This window comes from Gekko japonicus, unplaced genomic scaffold (assembly GCF_001447785.1).
Source record: "Gekko japonicus isolate JY-2015 unplaced genomic scaffold, Gekko_japonicus_V1.1 scaffold347, whole genome shotgun sequence".
In the NCBI taxonomy this organism is placed as follows: domain Eukaryota; kingdom Metazoa; phylum Chordata; class Lepidosauria; order Squamata; family Gekkonidae; genus Gekko; species Gekko japonicus.
Genome location: NW_015173133.1, coordinates 863,641 through 882,622, shown reverse-complemented (window position 1 = coordinate 882,622; position 18,982 = coordinate 863,641). Strand labels below are relative to the sequence as shown.

General features: G+C 45.3%; 1 protein-coding gene across 1 annotated transcript in view; it reads right to left on the bottom strand.

Annotated features, from left to right (window-relative positions):
• The window catches only part of KIF25 (kinesin family member 25), a 76,374-nt gene extending 60,207 nt beyond the window's left edge, over positions 1-16,167 (bottom strand). Inside the window, exons 1-3 of the mRNA XM_015422167.1 lie at positions 16,093-16,167; positions 12,909-12,974; positions 4,200-4,325 (exon numbers count right to left, since the gene is read on the bottom strand). Coding sequence (XP_015277653.1) covers positions 4,200-4,325; positions 12,909-12,974; positions 16,093-16,167 — 267 coding nt within the window. The remainder of the gene's footprint in view (positions 1-4,199; positions 4,326-12,908; positions 12,975-16,092) is intronic.
• Positions 16,168-18,982: the final 2,815 nt, after the last annotated feature.

Here is an 18,982-nt window from a genome sequence, read left to right as displayed (position 1 = left end):
TGATGGCAAACTGTTATAACACTTAATTGTGATGAAAGGAGTCGAGGTCAAGAGAAATGGGCAGAACGATCCTGAGCTGTACCAGCACTGTGGCAGCCAACTGCCATGCAGCGGTGGTGTCACCAGTTGCCTCCCTAAGGGGATAGTTATGTGGCAGCCAAATGGGAAAAAGGTGCCCCAACAATGTTGCCATCTGCTACCGCCACGGCGTCCACGGTGATTCTGCCTCAGTGTTCCATTCCAGTGCTGTTGGGAGGCAGGGCCGGCATGACAGACAAGGCAGGCAAGACCAATGGGAGCCATGAGTCAAGGAGGCAGAGCCAAGCATCCATCACCGGCAGGAGCCTGAGAGAGGCGGACCAGAGGAGCAACGCTCCTCCTCTGTTAGACATCCCCCTTAAAGAGACAAGCTCCCATCACAAGCCCCAGCCACCTGTCGGTGGAGAGGGGGGCATCACGTCAGCCCCACTTGCACCCCATGGGGGCACTCTGCACACAGGGCTGCAGAGGCTGAGAAGGGGCAAGAACGTGGATGTCTGGGAGCAGCCCTCACTGCCATCAGTGACAGCGAAACGCCCGCCCACACTGCCAAGGGTGTCTCTGTGCCAACCCACATGCCACCTCTGCTGTAGGCACAGGAGGAGGGGTGGGGGTCAGAGACATTCAGGGGGCCCCAAATAGTCCCCTTGATGCACTCTTGCTCTTCACAGGCATCCCTTGCTATGGCAAGAATCCCCTCCAGGTGCCCAGCAGCTGCTGTTACAGATGCTGCCAGCCCCTCCATCCATTGCTGGCCCCTGCCAAGGGCTTCCTGCCACTTCTGCTCGATTGCTGCCCACATGGAGGAAAGGGTGTGTGGGATGGGCTGTGCCAGACGTGGCCAATGGCTGGAGACCTGGCAAGTGGCCGCAGCCCTCCCCTCCTCTGTGGCACCAGAAGCTGCATCCCCTGGCGACAGCTAGCCACGTTCAGGGCTTGCCCGGAACTACGGTCGCATTCCCGTGGCCCATCTGTAGCAGCCCTCAGAACCTCTGGGCTCCAAAGGGTGTGTCGACGGTGCAAGGACACTTCTGTGTCACATTGTGCCCCTCAGTCCCCCATGGATGCAGCCATGGGAAGTCCCCCTGTCACCCAATCTGTTTTTCACAATGGTTTGGTCCCCTAAACAAGGGAAGTGACAACAGTGACTAGAGCTAGGAATTTCTCTATGTGTTAAGTCACACCCCAGGCCAGAGGCCAAGGTGTAATTTCCACAGGCACTATGGGGTGTGTATCTGTCGTGGAAGGCACCGCACATCTGAACAGATGGCCAATTCCTCTACGGTGCAGGCCCCCAGCATCCACCTGAAGACAGGTGAATGCTCCTAGCTCTGTAGGTACTGGGCCCTAGGATGGTTTTGGGTGGCTGGGACCTGGGTTGGCACATGTAGTGATGGCATTAACTCTCATGGTAGCCATTGAGCAGGGAAGCCGTCAGGTACGGTGACACATATCAACTGTGGTACCCTTTATTTTTGTCATTGGCATCTGTGGTTGCCTGGTAGATGCTGTGCCCCATAAGGGGACTGCCCTATGAAATTAACCATCTTAGCTCAGCTGCATCGAATGCTACCCATGAAGTTTCCATGAGCCAACAGCATCATTTGCACACCAGTTCCTGCACAGGTCATCAGCCCTTGCTGGCCCCACATGCTCAGGAACCACTGCCAGGACTGATCCATTAGTGTGCACCCATGAAACTGGTGTCTGTGCTCACTGCCGTGGCAGTACATTTCCCCCAGGGAAATGTATTCATGACTGATTCATGGGGCCCATGGGTCAGCTCTACAGTTTTTGATTGGTGGTCTGTGCTTTTGGCTGGGGGGGGGATGGCGGCCTGTTGCACAGCCTTTCTCTCCCATCCATATGTGTCCACTGCTGTGGTGGGATTATTGTCAGGATGGGCCCCCCGACAGAGTTTTGTCTGTGAAGATTGTGTGGTACCCCCGACGTACTCCCACCTCCCGTAGTCCACAACAAACGCTAACACCTGGGATGGACACAATGGATGAGTGTGGTACCCCCGACGTACTCCCACCTCCCGTAGTCCAACGGCAACACCTGGGATGGACACAATGGATGAGCTTTATTGGAGGGAACCTGGGACAGCAGAATGGTAAGGCTGGGATCAGGGCACTGACGTCTGAACCGCCACTTGGTCATTTGGTCCTAGGGGTGCATCCCCAATGGGCGTGGGTAGGGAAGGGCCAGAAGACTGGAAGTGTCCACATGTTCTCAAGAACCAGCTTCTGGTGTTGCGAGGGGCACATGGTGGGGCTCCACAGATGGGGTGATGGGTCTACTACCTGCTGGACTGGCACCTGTGTGAGAAGAATACACACAGTGGAGCAGCTTCCAACATTCCTCGTTGGCAGCTTGTGGGGCATTTGGCAGTCGTGGATGCCCTGCCTGGCACTCTGATGCCGCAGTGGGGATCCAACAGGTGGTGGAATCCAGATCATCTGCACCTGATCCAGCGCCCTGTCAGAACCTCCGTGCTTCTGGATATGCACTCTGTCAGCAGTGTCAGGGCGTTCTGCACTTGCAAGGGAAGGGTTCGGGCATCAGGTAGGATCACTTGGCACTCAGGTTGGAGGGGATTCCCACCGGCCAGGACTTTTTGTACAGGGGGAGTGCTGCCAACAGGCAGTGCAAGCAGCCTGGTACAGTGGCACCACCTTTGGCACCCCCTCCCCTCCGTAGCTGTCTCAGGGGGCCCCTGACACACTGAACTGTCTGCTGCACAGAGCACATGTTCATCTGAAGGATGCACCTGGCCCCCCCAGCTGCCAGGTTCAGGAGTGAAAGATGCCATGTCCAGTGCAGTTTGATGCCACTGTTGTTGGCCGGGGAGGGGGGGAGGGGGTTGGGGAAAGTGTTCCTTGCTTGCCTGTTTGTGTGTGGCTGCCCCTTGAGATCCCAGATGAGCTGATGTACCTGCAGGGCCTGAAATCTGGGAGAGGTCAGCCATGGAATGTGGACTTTGCTCTCCTCCTGATCTCTTTCCCCGAAGTGCTCGCCCAGTGGTGCTAGGTGCCTTGCTGTGTTTTGCCCACCACCAAGGTGCATGTGTGCTAGCTCTAAGTCTGCATGGCAGGGAGCTGTCAGACAGCATCCCAGCAGCGTACCCTACCTTTGGAGTTGTGAGGTGATCTCCCAAGTTGGGGATGGCATGGGGGCTATGCTGATTGGGTGTGCACTTGGTCAATACCCTGAGCTACTTGGTTACCCAAGGGCATGGCCACAGCTGAGTGGGGGGAAGTGCACCTGTTCTGGGGGGCATTCCCATGCTGAAAATGCTTTGGGAGCTGACTGGCTGGCACCATGCCCCCTGGCACGCCCATATTTTTGCTGGTTCTGGGGTTTGCACCGTCACTCTGCGGATGTATGGTTGTAGTGCAACCATGCTGGTGCACGTGTGCCCTCTGCCAGTGTAAATGCCCCTTACACCGGCGTATATCCGACTTACGCCAGCATTGGGGTCAGATGACTTCCTATTCCGATTCCCCCCCCCCCCCCAGGATTGCTCTGTAAGTGACCTAACAATGCACAGGATTATAGCTTTAGTATTTTATTTCCATACATGATTAACATCTGTTTAATTAGCATCACAGGCATAGAGGCCAAAGTCATAGTCTTGCATACTGTTTCTGTTGACTTCAGCTTAATTTAAGCACCCCAAAGGGACATGAAACTAGTTGTATCCTTGGAGTCCACTCGCGGAACAGAAATCCTCACCTCTACCACCACCGCAGCCTCCTCCTTCTCCTGGAGGGAACAGTGCAGGCCATGGTGTGGAGGACGTGCAGTGAGAGGGTACTTGACAAAAATCTCTCCTCTATGCTGAAAGCACACTTGAGACACTGAAAACACTTGGATGATCCAGTGTACTATGTTTTATCTTTTCACAATTATTTTGCAGCAGGATTCCCAGATATTGTGTCAAGAGGGCACACATGACAACAATAACTAGGCCAATGCTGTATAAAAATGTAGATATTATACTACTGTCACCAAAGTATTTTTCAAGATCTATTCCACTAGTGGTCTGTGGGTCACATTAAACCAAGGAGCCAAATTCTCCCCTCTTTCTCTCCTCAATATAGTCACCCATATGTTAAAACATACACCATCTTTTAACTTCTGGTAGGCCTCTTTACCTGTATTGCACCATAAAGCTGGATTATAGTTGACCTGGTACTTCCATGCAAGCAGCGCAATTTACAGTTTAGTACATCACTTTTGGGCAATTCTTTAGTTGAGCTTTTCCCCATCATGCTTTGACTCTATTTTAAAAAAATAAAAGAAACCGATAATTAAGGAAAATATGGTTTAACAATTCTACACTTCCATAAAACACATAGGTATAAAATGTGAATTCAGAGATGTTACAGCCTATAACAGTACGATTGCATAATTATCTTAACACTGGATCTGGTAATGGGGAAAAAAACTGTTCAGAAGAGAACCTACAAGTATTAATTTGCTACTTCCCCAGTTAGTATGACCCAACCACATTTACAATATTTTCCTTCAAAAACCAATCAGACATTAGAATCTGCACTCAATCCAAATAGTGTGACCCAGTTATCAGTGGGAACTGCTGAGTGGTTTTGAACAAGCCACTGTTGTAGTGACAGAATTTATAATTTAGATACTTGTCCTAAGATTATGACTTTAATTCTGGAACAAGGCTTAGATAATGTCATACAAGGTATTTTAATTCTTCATATTAAAATAATTTTAACCATTTATCATTCTGGTAGTTTTGTTGCATGAAGCAACAAAAACTGCATTAAAAACTTCCAATAATCACAGTATCAGACTAGGAACTGGGAAAGACTATCACTGAAATCACTGCGTGACTGTAGGCCATTTGCTGTCTTTCTCAGCACAACCTATTCACAGGATTGATGTCAGGATCAACTACAGGAGTGGAGCACCATATTGGCTGAGCTGAGCTCCTGGAAGGAAGAGTGGGACAGAAATGTGATAGCACTGAAAGATTAAAAATTACCAAATTGATCTGGGTGACTTTTTTTTTGGCACCACTGAAAGCGCTGTACTGGCTGCCAATAGCGTACCGGATTCGCTTCAAAGTGCTGGTTATTACCTTTAAAGCCCTATACAGCCAGGGTCTGACATACCTGAGGGACCGCCTCTCCCCATATATTCCCCCAAGGGCACTACGGTCAGGGACACAACATCCTGCTGGTGATTCCAGGCCCTAAAGAGGCCAGGCTTGCAGTTACTAGGGCAAAAGCCTTTTCGATGGCAGCTCCTATCTGGTGGAATGAGCTCCCGAAGGAGATCAGGGCCCTGTGAGACCTTATGCAGTTCCGCAGGGCCTGCAAGACAGAGCTCTTCCGCCAGGATTTTGAGTAGGAGCTGCCACTACAACCACCACCAACGAGCTTGGAACAACGGGGTGCAGGAGTGGCCCTGAGATCGATCACACTGCGGTACTACGACGTGTGGGCGCCACTGAGTTTAAGACCTGATTCTGGATACCATCTCCACCATCTTTAAACTGAAGATCATGACCAGCTTGAAGCACTTTATTTGTATATTAGAAATGTTTTAGTCTGTTTTTACTATGTTTTTATATTGACACGCATGCCCTTATGTTAGCTGCCCTGAGTCCGCTCGCGGGGAGGGCGGACTATAAATCGAATAAATAAATAATCAAACTTTTCAGAATCTGTGGAAGATTTTTTAAAAATCTATTGCAGAATGCTTTTTCAACTATTTGCTTGTGACTGTTAATTTATATTTATGGAATACTTGAAAACTGTTACTATGGTGGTTGTTGGTAAGAACCATGCAAGTAAGTCCATGGACCTATGAGCTCGTGTTTTTCATACAGCAGCCACTCCCAATCCCTTAAGCACTCTTTGGACCACCCTGATATGACTAAGCAGTGAGAAGGTATTTTTGAATGAATTATATTGTCCCCCAGTTCACTCAGTTGAGAGAGATTCTAGTTGCAGACATACTGAATTGATTAAGATTTGCCCTCTTGTAGAAAAAAGTTCTGAAATTCCATTTGTATTTATACATCGGAGAGAAATGAAAATCAGCTTTGAGCACACTGGGCTCCTTTTAACCCTGTGTATTCTTTCCAGACATCCACTCAAATTTAAGCTTTGGTGCTATCACAGAAAACAATCTCAAATAAATCAAAGTATAGCTTGTTGGATTCTACTTAATGCTGTTCATTAAAAACATTTCTGCTGCACTTATATTCTTTTATTTTTATAAAACAGATGGGAAACCCTCCCTCCCCCCCACATTGCCTAGAAAACAATTTCCAGGAAGAAATTGTCTCAGAATCCCCATGTAGAAGAATTCACTTCTACATGGGGATTCTTCCTTTCATGGAAACCAGGAAGTCCCTGGGGAATGTCCAAATGATGTCATCCTTCTTATTCTAAACATGGCTTGTGATGTTCCTGGGGCTTTCACCTTTAAACCAGGTTAAAAATAAACCTGTTTTAATTGTGCTGAAATGAGAATTCACAGAACAGCTGAAAGGCAGTGCTGGTGTGGACATTCCCTGTCGCCACTACAGTGAGTGGGTGGAGCTTAAGCTTTGCTTTCAAAATGGCAGGGAGCAGCCCATTGCTGCACACCATTCCCCTAGGGTTGCCAAGTCCTTACCATAGGTATAGCGGGGGAGTCCAACGCTGCTCCGGGAGTTTGTGTGCGTGCGCAAAGCGCGTGCCGCAATTACATCACCAGGAAGTGACGCAACCACGTCGGGCACGCCGGGGCGGGGCCACAATCATCCGAGGGAAAACCATAGTTTTCCCTCGGTTGACTGCAGCCCCGCCCCCAACGCGACTGCGTCACTTCTGGGTGACGTGCTGACGCCGGGCACATCGCGTGCTTTGGGGGTGGGGTTCCCCCTGGGACCTGATCTGCCGGCGGCGGGTAACGGGCCTCTTGGGCGGGGGTTTCCTCGCCCCCCGGGGGGACTTGGCCTACATTCCCCTCACTTCTGAGCTGAACTGTATTGTTCACAACATGGTTCAGTAGGTAAAGGATTTTTTTCCAGACTTGTGGAGGGTATTTACGATATTGCCATCATGGCCTGTGCTTTTGTACAGGTGCAGCAGGAGCGAGGAGAGAAGCACGAGGAGTAGCAACAAGTGGTACAGAAATGGGTGTATGTGGATGCTGTTCCTGCCTCACCTGCTACTTGCTGTGGAGGATTCTAATTTTCAGACCACCATATGGATGCAGCTATAGTTGCATTAGGATAAGAAAAAGGGTGGTAGTTGTGTAACTGCTGAAGTAGAATCCTATGCAGTAATTCCAGTTTAAATCCATTATCAAGAGAAGTGCTGCACAAGATTGCACTATAAGAACTAGTGTGGATAGAATGTTGGACTATGATCTGGCAGAGCCAATCCCCACTCTGCCACGGAAGCCTGGTGGGTGACCTTGGGCCAGACACATATTCTCAGCCCAGCCTACCTCACAGGTTGTTGTGAGGATAAAATGGAGGAGAAGGAAAATGATGTAAGCTGCTTTGGATACTCATTAGGGAGAAAGGTAGATTATAAATGAAGTAAGTAAATAAATAAAGCAATATTCAGAAGATATATTTTATTTATTTAGTTAGTTAGTTATTCTTTAGATTTGTATCCCGTCCTCCCCAAAGGCTCAGGGCGGCTAACAAGGGCAAATGCCAGATTGTAACAATAAAAACAATATATAAATACAGTAATACAGAATACTACAGTTAATTAAAATTAGTAAAAAATAAAATATAAAATATCGGTGCTCCAATACTCATTATACATTATGGATATATACTCATTATATATTATGGATATATAGAAGTACTATGCTCTTCTTGTGTACAATATACACATGCTATTTTTCTGGTGTTCTTTCATTAGCATGTGAGCATCCTTGCACATTGCACAGCATTGTTACTATCATAGAACTGGTGAGATCCTCAGATCTGCAAGGATCCTCTGATTGTTTCTTTGATTTGTGGCATTTATTTCAACCATATTAAGTGCCTTCCCTTCCACTGATGTCAGAGCATATAAGTTCAAAGATAAGAGCCAGTATAGTGTAATGGTTAGAACACTGGTCTAGGGAGACCCAGGTGCGAATTCCAACTCATACATGAAACTAGCTGTGTGACCATCAGCCACTCACTCTACCTACCTCACAGGTTTACTGCAAGGGCAGAACAGGGCGGAGGAGTACAGAAGAAGAGCCTGGCTGAATCAAATCAGTGTTTCATGTAGTCTAGCATCCTAGCTCACAGTGGCCAACCAGTTCCTCCGGAGGTCCAACAACAGGGCATAGAGGCCGAGGCCTTCCCTGATGTTGCCTCCTGGCACTGGTATTCAGAAACTTACTGCCTCTGATTTTTGAGCTTCCCTTTAGTCCATGGCTAGTAGACTTGGAGCTGCGGTGGCTCAAGTGGGTAAGACGCTGAACTGCAGGCTGTGGAAGGTCAGTAGTTCAGTGGTTCAAGACCCGGGGGCCGCAAGACAGGGTGAGCTCCTGTCTCTAGTTCCAGCTCCTGCTAACCTAGCAGTTCGAAAGCAAGAAATTGCAAGTAGATAAATAGGGACCACTTCGGTGGGAAGGTAACAGCGTTCCGTGCGCCTTGGTGTTTAGTCATGCCGGCCACATGACCACGGAAACGTCTTCGGACAGCGCTGGCTCTTCGGCTTTGTAACGGAGATGAGCACCGCAACCCTAGAGTTGGATTCGACTGGCTTTCGAGCAAGGGAACCTTTACCTAGTAGACACTGATGGACCTGTCGTCTATGAATATGAAGCAATGGTTTCAGTGGGAAAGCATCACATTATGCACCAAGGGGGAGGAGTGCGTTTTCAGTCTTTAGAAGTTAGAAAGTTCTCTCCAAGGCCAGCCTACACCAGAAGCACAATGATGTACTTCATTTCTTGTCAATTTGACTCAGTTCTTCAGACTCTCTTCCTGAAAACAGTAGCTGTGGCCTGTGTATATGCCACACACTTTCCACAGTGAGCACAGGCAAATAATTAGTTGACCTCTGCCATCTCTCTATCTTCCTTTAGCAATCTTTTTATTCCTTGGTCACCCAAAGGCCCAACTACTTTTCTGGCTGGTTTCCTGTTCTAGATTTATTTAAAGAAATGCTTATTATTTGTCCTGATGCTTTTAGCAATCCACTCCTCAAATTCTCTTTTTGCATGGCTAATTATAAACTTACACTTCTGTTGGCAGCACTGTTCCCTCTAAGCTGAGTTAGTGTGAGCTAGCTCACAGTTTTTTAGCCTCTGGCTCAAACATTTTTGTCTTAGCTCAGGAAACATGGCTCCAGAGCAAGCTAATTTATGCAGCAGGCAAATTGCTCGCCCACAACTTTAATGCCAGTAGCTCACAAAGTAGAATTTTTGCTCACAAGACTCCACAGCTTAGCGGGAACATTGGTTGGCAGACCCTGTGCTCCCTTCTGTTCACTTCATTTGGGACAACCCTGTTTGCCACTTGAATGACAGGATAAAAATGTTTAGACAGAGAAAGGCTGCAATCCCAGAAGGAGAACAGCAGGGGATGCTTCAGCCTAATATAGAAGGTTTTTACTCTTTAAAGTATGCTGCTTCAATTACATGTCATAGCTGCTTCAATTACATGTCTGGCAGAATGTCCAAAACCCACTTCTGAATGCACTGTATTTTTCAGAATCCATTCTCAAAGAAACTCTGTACTATTTCCCCCCACCTCCAACATAAAATGCAGGAAACTCACATCAGTTAACACTGAACACATTTCTATTCTATTTTTCATGTTTAGTATTTATAAATATACATCATTTTTAATGTTTATTTTCCATTTTACAAAATATAATCATACATATCTTAATATTTACATAAATCATATTATTGAGTCTATTATTTATTCTTTTCCTTTATCCATTTGTATATCGTGGCCCATCTTTCTTGAAATACTTTATCATCTTTCCCTTGCAATATTACACTTAATTTGTCCATTTCTGCTACCTCCAACAATTTAAATATACATCATTATTGAGTACCAGACTGTATATATGGTTATTTCACACAATAAGGTAAAGGTCTCCCTTGCTCGAAAGCCAGTCAAATCCGACTCTAGGGATGCGGTGCTCATCTCCGTTTCCAAGCCGAAGAGCCAGCACTGACCGAAGACATTTCTGTGGTCATGTGGCCGGCATGACTAAACACCAAGGCGCACGGAACGCTGTTACCTTCCCACCGAAGTGGTACCTATTTGTCTACTTGCAATTTCTTGCTTTCGAACTGCTAGGTTGGCAGGAGCTGGAACTAGAGACAGGAGCTCACTCCATCATGCGGCACCCGGGTCTCGAACTGCTGAACTACTGACCTTCCACAGCCTGCAGTTCAGCGTCTTAACCACTTGAGCCACCGCAGCTCCTTATTTCATACATTACACAGAGGCAAACTCAGATTTTCTCCTGAGCCTCCTTTCCAAGCTCTCCCTGTTCCTTCTCTTCCCTCTTGATCTTACAGTGAGAATCACTGATCCACACATACGGCCATTTAGAAAAATAACAGATGAAGTGTTCCTTTTATCAATAGCTATTAGCCATGAAAGGTAAATGCAGCCTTCACAATCAGAGGTAGTATATGACATGACCCAGTAATTGTAGTCCTTGTATTCTTAACATTATTTTTCACATACAGCACAGCTAACTTCTTTAAGTGCTCCCCAGTCAATTTTGGAAAACATCAGCCATTTCATTTTCTCACAGTGTGCACCACAGGGTCTCCCTCTATGGTGTTCTATGCTTATTTCCCACAGATGGGTGCTGAATCTGTGTCAGAAACAGTCTCGGTTCTGCATGCCTGAGATTAAAAGTACAGGTACAGCGTGGTGCAGTGGTTAAGAGTGTCGGAGCAGTGGCTGGGAGACCCACGTTTGAATCTCTACTTGTACCACGAAAGCTCACTGGGTGACCTTGGTCCAGTAATTGTAGTCCTTGTATTCTTAACCTTATTTTTCACAATACAGCACAGCTAATTTCTTTAAGTGCTCCCCAGTCAATTTTGAAAAACATCAGCCATTTCATTTTTTCACAGTGTGCACCACAGATGGGTGCTGAGCCTGTGTCAGAAACAGTCTCGGTTCTGCATGCCTGAGATTAAAAATACAGGTACAGCGTGGTGTAGTGGTTAAGAGTGTCGGACCAGTGGCTGGGAGACCCACGTTTGAATCCCTACTTGTGCCACGAAAGCTCACTGGGTGACCTTGGGCTAGTCACACTCTCTCAGCCTAACCAACCACACAGGGTTGTTGTGAGGAAAACATGGCAGGAGAATGATGCTAACTGCATTGGGTCCCCCCCATTGGGGTGAAAGGCATGGTAAAAATGAATTAAATAAATAAAATAAAGGTTGACCCAAGTTCCTGAAGAGATCCAAGCTGAAACTTTTCAAAGCACTGAAGAAATTATAGTCTTCTGAACTCAGCTGCAGTATTTTTAGAAGAGTTCCATTGAAAGCCAAGCTCAAAAGGCACCATCTGGATTTCAGTCAAGTTTTATTCCCTCCCCCAGTTGATCCTCATTTTCATACTGAAAGAGTTAACCAAGACTACACATGGGCAAGCGACTTGCATGAGGTCACACAGCATTTAAAGTCTCAGCCTAGATTAGAAGCCTTTGGCTGGCGGTTGCTATTACTACTAATCCCCGCAGTCTGTCCTTAATGCTGCCCTGAGCTCCAACTGCTTCAAGTTCTCCAAATCTCTAGCAGCTCTGCTTAGACGGCAAAAACCACCCTCAGTAAGGACTGCCTATTATTTTCCACCATTGCTCTAAAAATTATGGAATAAAATAAGACACAAAGAAGCAGGCACATCTGGCCATGTTTAAGATTCTTCAATCCATCGTGCAGTTCTTAATTTTTATCAACAAAATGAAATGATTGAGATAACCGGTGCAATTAAATGGGCCATTTCACAAATCACAACTCAAATGGAGTACTAGCAAGGCACCTGTTGAGCTGTGTGAATAACGTGAGAAACTGCTGCTGAGAGCTACGTTTGGTTCCAGCTTCCTACAATGTGTTTCCCTAGTGCATGTGTTAATCACATGAAAAAAACATGAACAAATCACCTCCCATGACAAAGGCAGGAACCTGCAAAATCTGTAATACAGATCAGCCTGAACACTTCTAGATGTTCTACTGATATGAAATTCCATTTACCAATAAACTGCCTCAGTCATTCCTACAAGCAGTTGCATGAGTGGTTTTTGTCTGAAATACAACCACAAGGAAGTTATGGTACATTTCAAGCTACTTGCATTAAGACATCGGTCTTTAACTTTTCCAGACCCAAGACGGATTTTTAACAGTCAGACAGCATCATGGGAACCAGGGGCTGCAAGCACCTGACAGAAGACACGTGACTTCAGAATCACATGCCAGAAAAAAGAGGAGTCTGAGTTATGACCCCACAGGTGAGGAAGGGAGTTCTACATTGCATTGGCAGACCAAGAAATTCACAAGGCAGATGGGAAGGCACATCTCCATCCAGACTATGATATCCTGATAGACTGTAATCCCCACCTGTTATGTGCAGTGAACACACTTCCCAAAGAAACATAAGAAGCCACAAGCAAGGTACATATTTTACCTTTGGTGAGAGAGCACAACTAATGGAGATTAATTCCCTGATCCAGAAAGGGAACACTACAAGTAGAAGCAGGATTTCTTGATCAAGGTGTTCATCTGTACAGGTTGGGCTCAAGGAAGAATTGAAATTAAAGGCTAAAATGGGAATAGAAACAGGGCACTAGAACATACAGTTTTTCTTGTTTTCAGAGATAAGGACACACTATAGCCATTATTACCTCTGCAAGCTTGAGATGCAGAAGGGCATTTTCTGTTTCTAGCACTATGATTCTTTCTTCTTTAGCCTGGGAAACAAAATGAGAAGGCAAGGTAATTTTGCTATGGATTTTAACTTCAAAACAGTGTTTAGGATGTTCTGACACAGTAGGTCTGAGAGTTTGCATTTACGTTTTTGTGTAAATTCACAAACATATTTTTTCACTGTCCCAGCAAATCTACAGCTTCAGCCTTCAGAATAACTTATAAATCAGTGGCTTTATGTCCAGAATAACTCACAGAACAGATGGTACAAAGTGCGCAATAATTATTCTTCAGAATGGTCAGAAGTGCCTAACATTATACCTTGAGAGAAAACAAATTAGATGACTTAAGAAAGTCATGTGAGGTTCGCACAATTGTGCCTTATATAAGATAGCCATACCTTAAAACTTTGAATCTCTCAAATCTGATTTGCAGTGAAACAGTCTTAACTTTTCTGAAAAAATTGGTAAGCATTTAGAAATTGCATTTTATGTTTAAATGTAGGCTAGGAAGAAGGAGGGGTGACATATATGCCTTTTATTTATTATCTCCTTTACATATGCTAGTGTTTTCTGTATTGTTGTGATTCTGGTCTATTTAGCATGTTCAAGAATAACTGGGGTAATTTTAAATAAAGTTCCACCAAAAAAGCTATGCCATGGGACTTTCATAGAAAAAAAAAGCCATGTGTAACAAGGGTTGTATGGGGGGGGGGAATTGGCTGAGATGAAGCAAAAAGGTCAGCTGATCCAACCTTAAGAGGAAAACTACATGTGGCATTACCCAATTGGCAGGTTTTTCCTACACTTTTCTCTCCAAATAGGCTAGCTAGAGAAAAATTGCCACTAAAAATAAAAAGAGAAGGATCAAGACATCCAAATAACCAATGCTTCCTCCACTGCAACAATAAACTGTTCTGCAAATATAGTGTGTTTGATATGAACTCTCTCCTTCCCAGATGTATAGAGATCTCTCTAGCTGTAAGAGCTTTTCTAAGGAGAGCTGAATCACCTGCTATGAGAACAATATACTGTAATAGGTAGCTTGGCTCTCATTCCTTTTAATTCCAGCCTTTTATACAGAGATAACATAAGGCATGGGTACAAAAAGGTCTGCAGTGCTTTAGATGGAGTTAACATTTTGTCAAAACACTTTGAATAATTTTTTTTAAAAATCACAGCAATGTTAAGTGATTAAATTTTATTCTTTTTTCCTTTCCTTCCTCTCTCTTTATTCCTTTTATGGCTTCCAACAATTATGCATCATATTTGAAAAAGAAACATTTCACTGTCTAAATAAGGCATACCACTTTATCACCTCTAACTCGTCCATTTAAGCAACTAAGTCAACATGGAATTTTTGCTGTGGGTTTGACACATGCTGCAACCAATGCTCTCTCTAAGCTTCTGACACAGTAGGTCTGAGAGTTTGCATTTACGTTCTTGTGTAAATTCACAAACATATTTTTTCACTGTCCCAGCAAATCTACAGCTTCAGCCTTCAGAATAACTTATAAATCAGTGGCTTTATGTCCAGAATAACTCACAGAACAGATGGTACAAAGTGCGCAATAATTATTCTTCAGAATGGTCAGAAGTGCCTAACATTATACCTTGAGAGAAAACAAATTAGATGACTTAAGAAAGTCATGTGAGGTTCGCACAATTGTGCCTTATATAAGATAGCCATACCTTAAAACTTTGAATCTCTCAAATCTGATTTGCAGTGAAACAGTCTTAACTTTTCTGAAAAAATTGGTAAGCATTTAGAAATTGCATTTTATGTTTAAATGTAGGCTAGGAAGAAGGAGGGGTGACATATATGCCTTTTATTTATTATCTCCTTTACATATGCTAGTGTTTTCTGTATTGTTGTGATTCTGGTCTATTTAGCATGTTCAAGAATAACTGGGGTAATTTTAAATAAAGTTCCACCAAAAAAGCTATGCCATGGGACTTTCATAGAAAAAAAAAGCCATGTGTAACAAGGGTTGTATGGGGGGGGGGAATTGGCTGAGATGAAGCAAAAAGGTCAGCTGATCCAACCTTAAGAGGAAAACTACATGTGGCATTACCCAATTGGCAGGTTTTTCCTACACTTTTCTCTCCAAATAGGCTAGCTAGAGAAAAATTGCCACTAAAAATAAAAAGAGAAGGATCAAGACATCCAAATAACCAATGCTTCCTCCACTGCAACAATAAACTGTTCTGCAAATATAGTGTGTTTGATATGAACTCTCTCCTTCCCAGATGTATAGAGATCTCTCTAGCTGTAAGAGCTTTTCTAAGGAGAGCTGAATCACCTGCTATGAGAACAATATAGTGAAATAGGTAGCTTGGCTCTCATTCCTTTTAATTCCAGCCTTTTATACAGAGATAACATAAGGCATGGGTACAAAAAGGTCTGCAGTGCTTTAGATGGAGTTAACATTTTGTCAAAACACTTTGAATAATTTTTTTTAAAAATCACAGCAATGTTAAGTGATTAAATTTTATTCTTTTTTCCTTTCCTTCCTCTCTCTTCATTCCTTTTATATGCATCATATTTGAAAAAGAAACATTTCACTGTCTAAATAAGGCATACCACTTTATCACCTCTAACTCGTCCATTTAAGCAACTAAGTCAACATGGAATTTTTGCTGTGGGTTTGACACATGCTGCAACCAATGCTCTCTCTAAGCTGTGGAGTCTTGTGAGCAAAAATTCTACCTTGTAAGCTACTGGCATTAAAGTTGTGAGCGATTTGGCTGCTGCATAAATTAGTTTGCTCTGGAGCCATCCTTTCTGAGCTAAGAGGAAAATGTGTGAGCCGGAGGCTAAAAAAAACGGTGAGCTAGCTCACATTAACTCAGCTTAGAGGGAACACTGGCTGCAACTTCAGCCCAAGAACCCTTAGATCCCTTCAGCCTGAGAACCCTTTCTAGAAGATTTTGTTACGCATTTTATAAAAGCGACACCATCAAAATATTATAACTGCTTATCTCGACGCAAGTCCACAAAAGAGTACGGAATAGGGCATCCACGCCCGCCCAGGGATAGATCATGACCCCTTTAGCTCCATTAACACTTGACATAAACCCCGTCCCGGTATTTATCATTAAAATATATTCCACTGTTTGTTCCCGAAGGCCCAGAGAGAGGTTTTAACTGGACGGGACTTACCCGCAACTTCTGTTCCAGCTGTCGAATCCGTTGCTCGGACACAAAACTCGGGCTGATTCCACTGCGGGGCCGCATCCTGAACTTTGGAAACCCTGGCAAAGCTCGCCGAGGCAGGCTAGCAGCTGCTTCTCCCACCCTCTCTCCTTCCTTCCTTCCTTCCTAGACACAATGCCTAGAAAAGCCGTTTGAATCACCCAATCATGGGCAAGAGCTAAGCTTCTCCGCGGTTGCTATGGTTACCTGCCTCTCTTTGACACCCGGAGAGAAGCATGATTGGCTGGATTTGGAAACGGCGTATTAAGGAGGAGATGGTGACAGCGGCTTCTTCCTGGGTTAGGGTTCAGCTGCTTTCCCCCTTCTCCCTTGTTCAGCATGAGGGCGAGAATCGTTCGTAAGGTGTATAGAGATCTCTCTAGCTGTAAGGGCCTTTCTATACCAGTAGAGCTGACTCACCTACCATGAAAACAATATACTGTAATATGTAAAGCAAGCGACCTTTTCCTGTGGTTGTTCCCCCCCCCTTCCTATACCTCCCTTGAGTTCAAAGGGACACTGTCACACTCCATTCCTATTTGCATTTTGAGCATATCGTGGTAGAATGACTAAAAAAATGATTCCAGAATTCACACAGGACACTTGGGTGCATGTCCAGCCAGGTTCCAAGTACTTGATTTTCCTAGGAAATAAAAGGCATCATCTTATCATGACTGTTGTATTATTACACTCATTCTGCAGTGAGTCCATTGGCTCCTTATCTGTTACTGAATTCGATTCAAGGTACTGACTTGTCATCTACAAAGCCCTGCATGGCCTTAGACTGTTACTTAATTCAGTGTATCTGCAAGATGGCCTCTCCCATGCTAGGCTCTGTCCATCAGATCAGACCTCCTGAGGGTGCCACCCTGCAAATAGGCAAGTGCAACAACTGCCTGTTTTCTATACCCCCCCCCCCCCCCAGCAGCCTCCACCACTGGGTGGGCAGGCAATGTTCACACTTCAGAAAGTGGCTTCATTCATCCCAACCCTAATCAGTACCACTTTCTCTAATAGCAGATTCACAGCTGAGGGCCTATCAGTGACACAGTGAAAAGGAGCCACATAGAAAAAGTAAGGGCTTTGCTTGTTTTAAAAAGCAAACAGCTGAATAATTAAATGTGCTTATTTTATTTGTTTGTTTGTTTGTTTGTTAGATTTATACCCCGCCCTCCCCAGCAGGCTCAGGGCGGCTACAACAAAGGCAATTGCCATAACAACATTATTACACAGTAAAGACAATCATTAAATAAAGTGCGATGCTCTTGATGTTAAAATTTTTCTCAATCCAGGATGAGTTCAATCATCAACCTAACCTGACAGCATGCATTATTTGGTTACCTAGGCATCTGCCCAGGGCCGGCTCACCTCCAGATCTAATCCACCGTCGAAGATGGCAACTCGGTGGTGGTACAGTGACGGCGGCACTAAGAATCAGTAAATGCTGATTGTAGTGTCAGTTGAAAATTGGGAGGTCGGGGTGGGGTGGATAGGTTGACATAGATGTGAAGTGTAGTGGGTTAGACGCAATTGTAGTGTCAGTTGAAAATTGGGAGGTCGGGGTGGGGTGGACAGGTTGACATAGATGAGTTGTCTACTCCAGCCCTTAACTGTTTTAAGATATCTTGGAATGAGGGATGAAGAGAGCTGGGGAATAATTGGAATGAGAAAACACCCTCCAATTCAAATTAAAGGTAAAGGTTTCCCTTGCTCGAAAGTCAGTCGAATCTGACTCTAGGGTTGCGGTGCTCATCTCTGTTTCCAAGCCGAAGAGCCAGTGCTGTCTAGGCTTCCCAAGCCCCCGCTGGGGGCGGGTATATTCCCGCCCAGGAGGCCCGTTACCCACCGCCAGCAGATCGGGACCCGGGGGGAACCCGGAGGTGACATCATCACGCTGGCCACGTTGTGGGGGAGACACTCTGTGAATCGAGGGAAAACTCTATGGTTTTCCCTCGAGTCACGGTGCCCCGCCCCCAATGTGGGTGACGCGATGACATCACTTCGTGGCGCATGCGCGCAAATGGGGAGACTCCCAACAGAGCCAGGAATCCTTCCACTTTGCAGGTAAGTCAACTTGGCAACCTTAGCGCTGTCCGAAGATGTTTTCATGGTCATGTGGTCGGCGTAACTAAACGCCAAGGCGCACGGAACGCTGTTACCTTCCCACCAAAGTGGTACCTATTTATCCACTTGCAATTTCTTGGTTTCAAACTGCTAGGTTGGCAGGAGCTGGAACCAGAGACAGGAGCTCACTCTGTCATGCGGCACTCGGGTCTCGAAATGCCAAACTACCGACCTTCAGGTCTGCAGTTCAGTGTCTTAACCACTTGAGCCACCACAGCTCCTCCAATTCAAATTATCCTTCTCTAAACCTGCCCATTCAGTAGAGACTTGAAGGTAAAAATACTAATTTATTTATTATTGTATTTCTACCCTGCCCTCCCCGCAATCAATTTAACAAAATAAAGTGCTCACTAATTTCAGTCTCTCAATATAACAAGATGGTATCTCAGAAATGTTATAAAGCAACGATACTCCTTCACTGAGGATAATGTCCCGTAGATGTTACTCATCCCCATCCAGTGGCTGTCACAGTTTAGTGTTCATAGAACCGTTCTCTTACCCCGTTGGTACCAATATTATTGGCGGTGGTAGTAGTGGCGGCTCCTACTCAAAAGCCTGGCGGAAGAGCTCAGTCTTGGAAGCCCTGTGGAACTGCTAAAGGTCCCGCAGGGCCCTGATCTCCTCCGGGAGCTTGTTCCACCAGGTGGGAGCTGCCACTGAAAAGGACCTGGCTCTAGTTGTAGCAAGCCTGGCCTCCCTAGGGCCGGGGGTCACCAGACGGTGTTGTGACCCC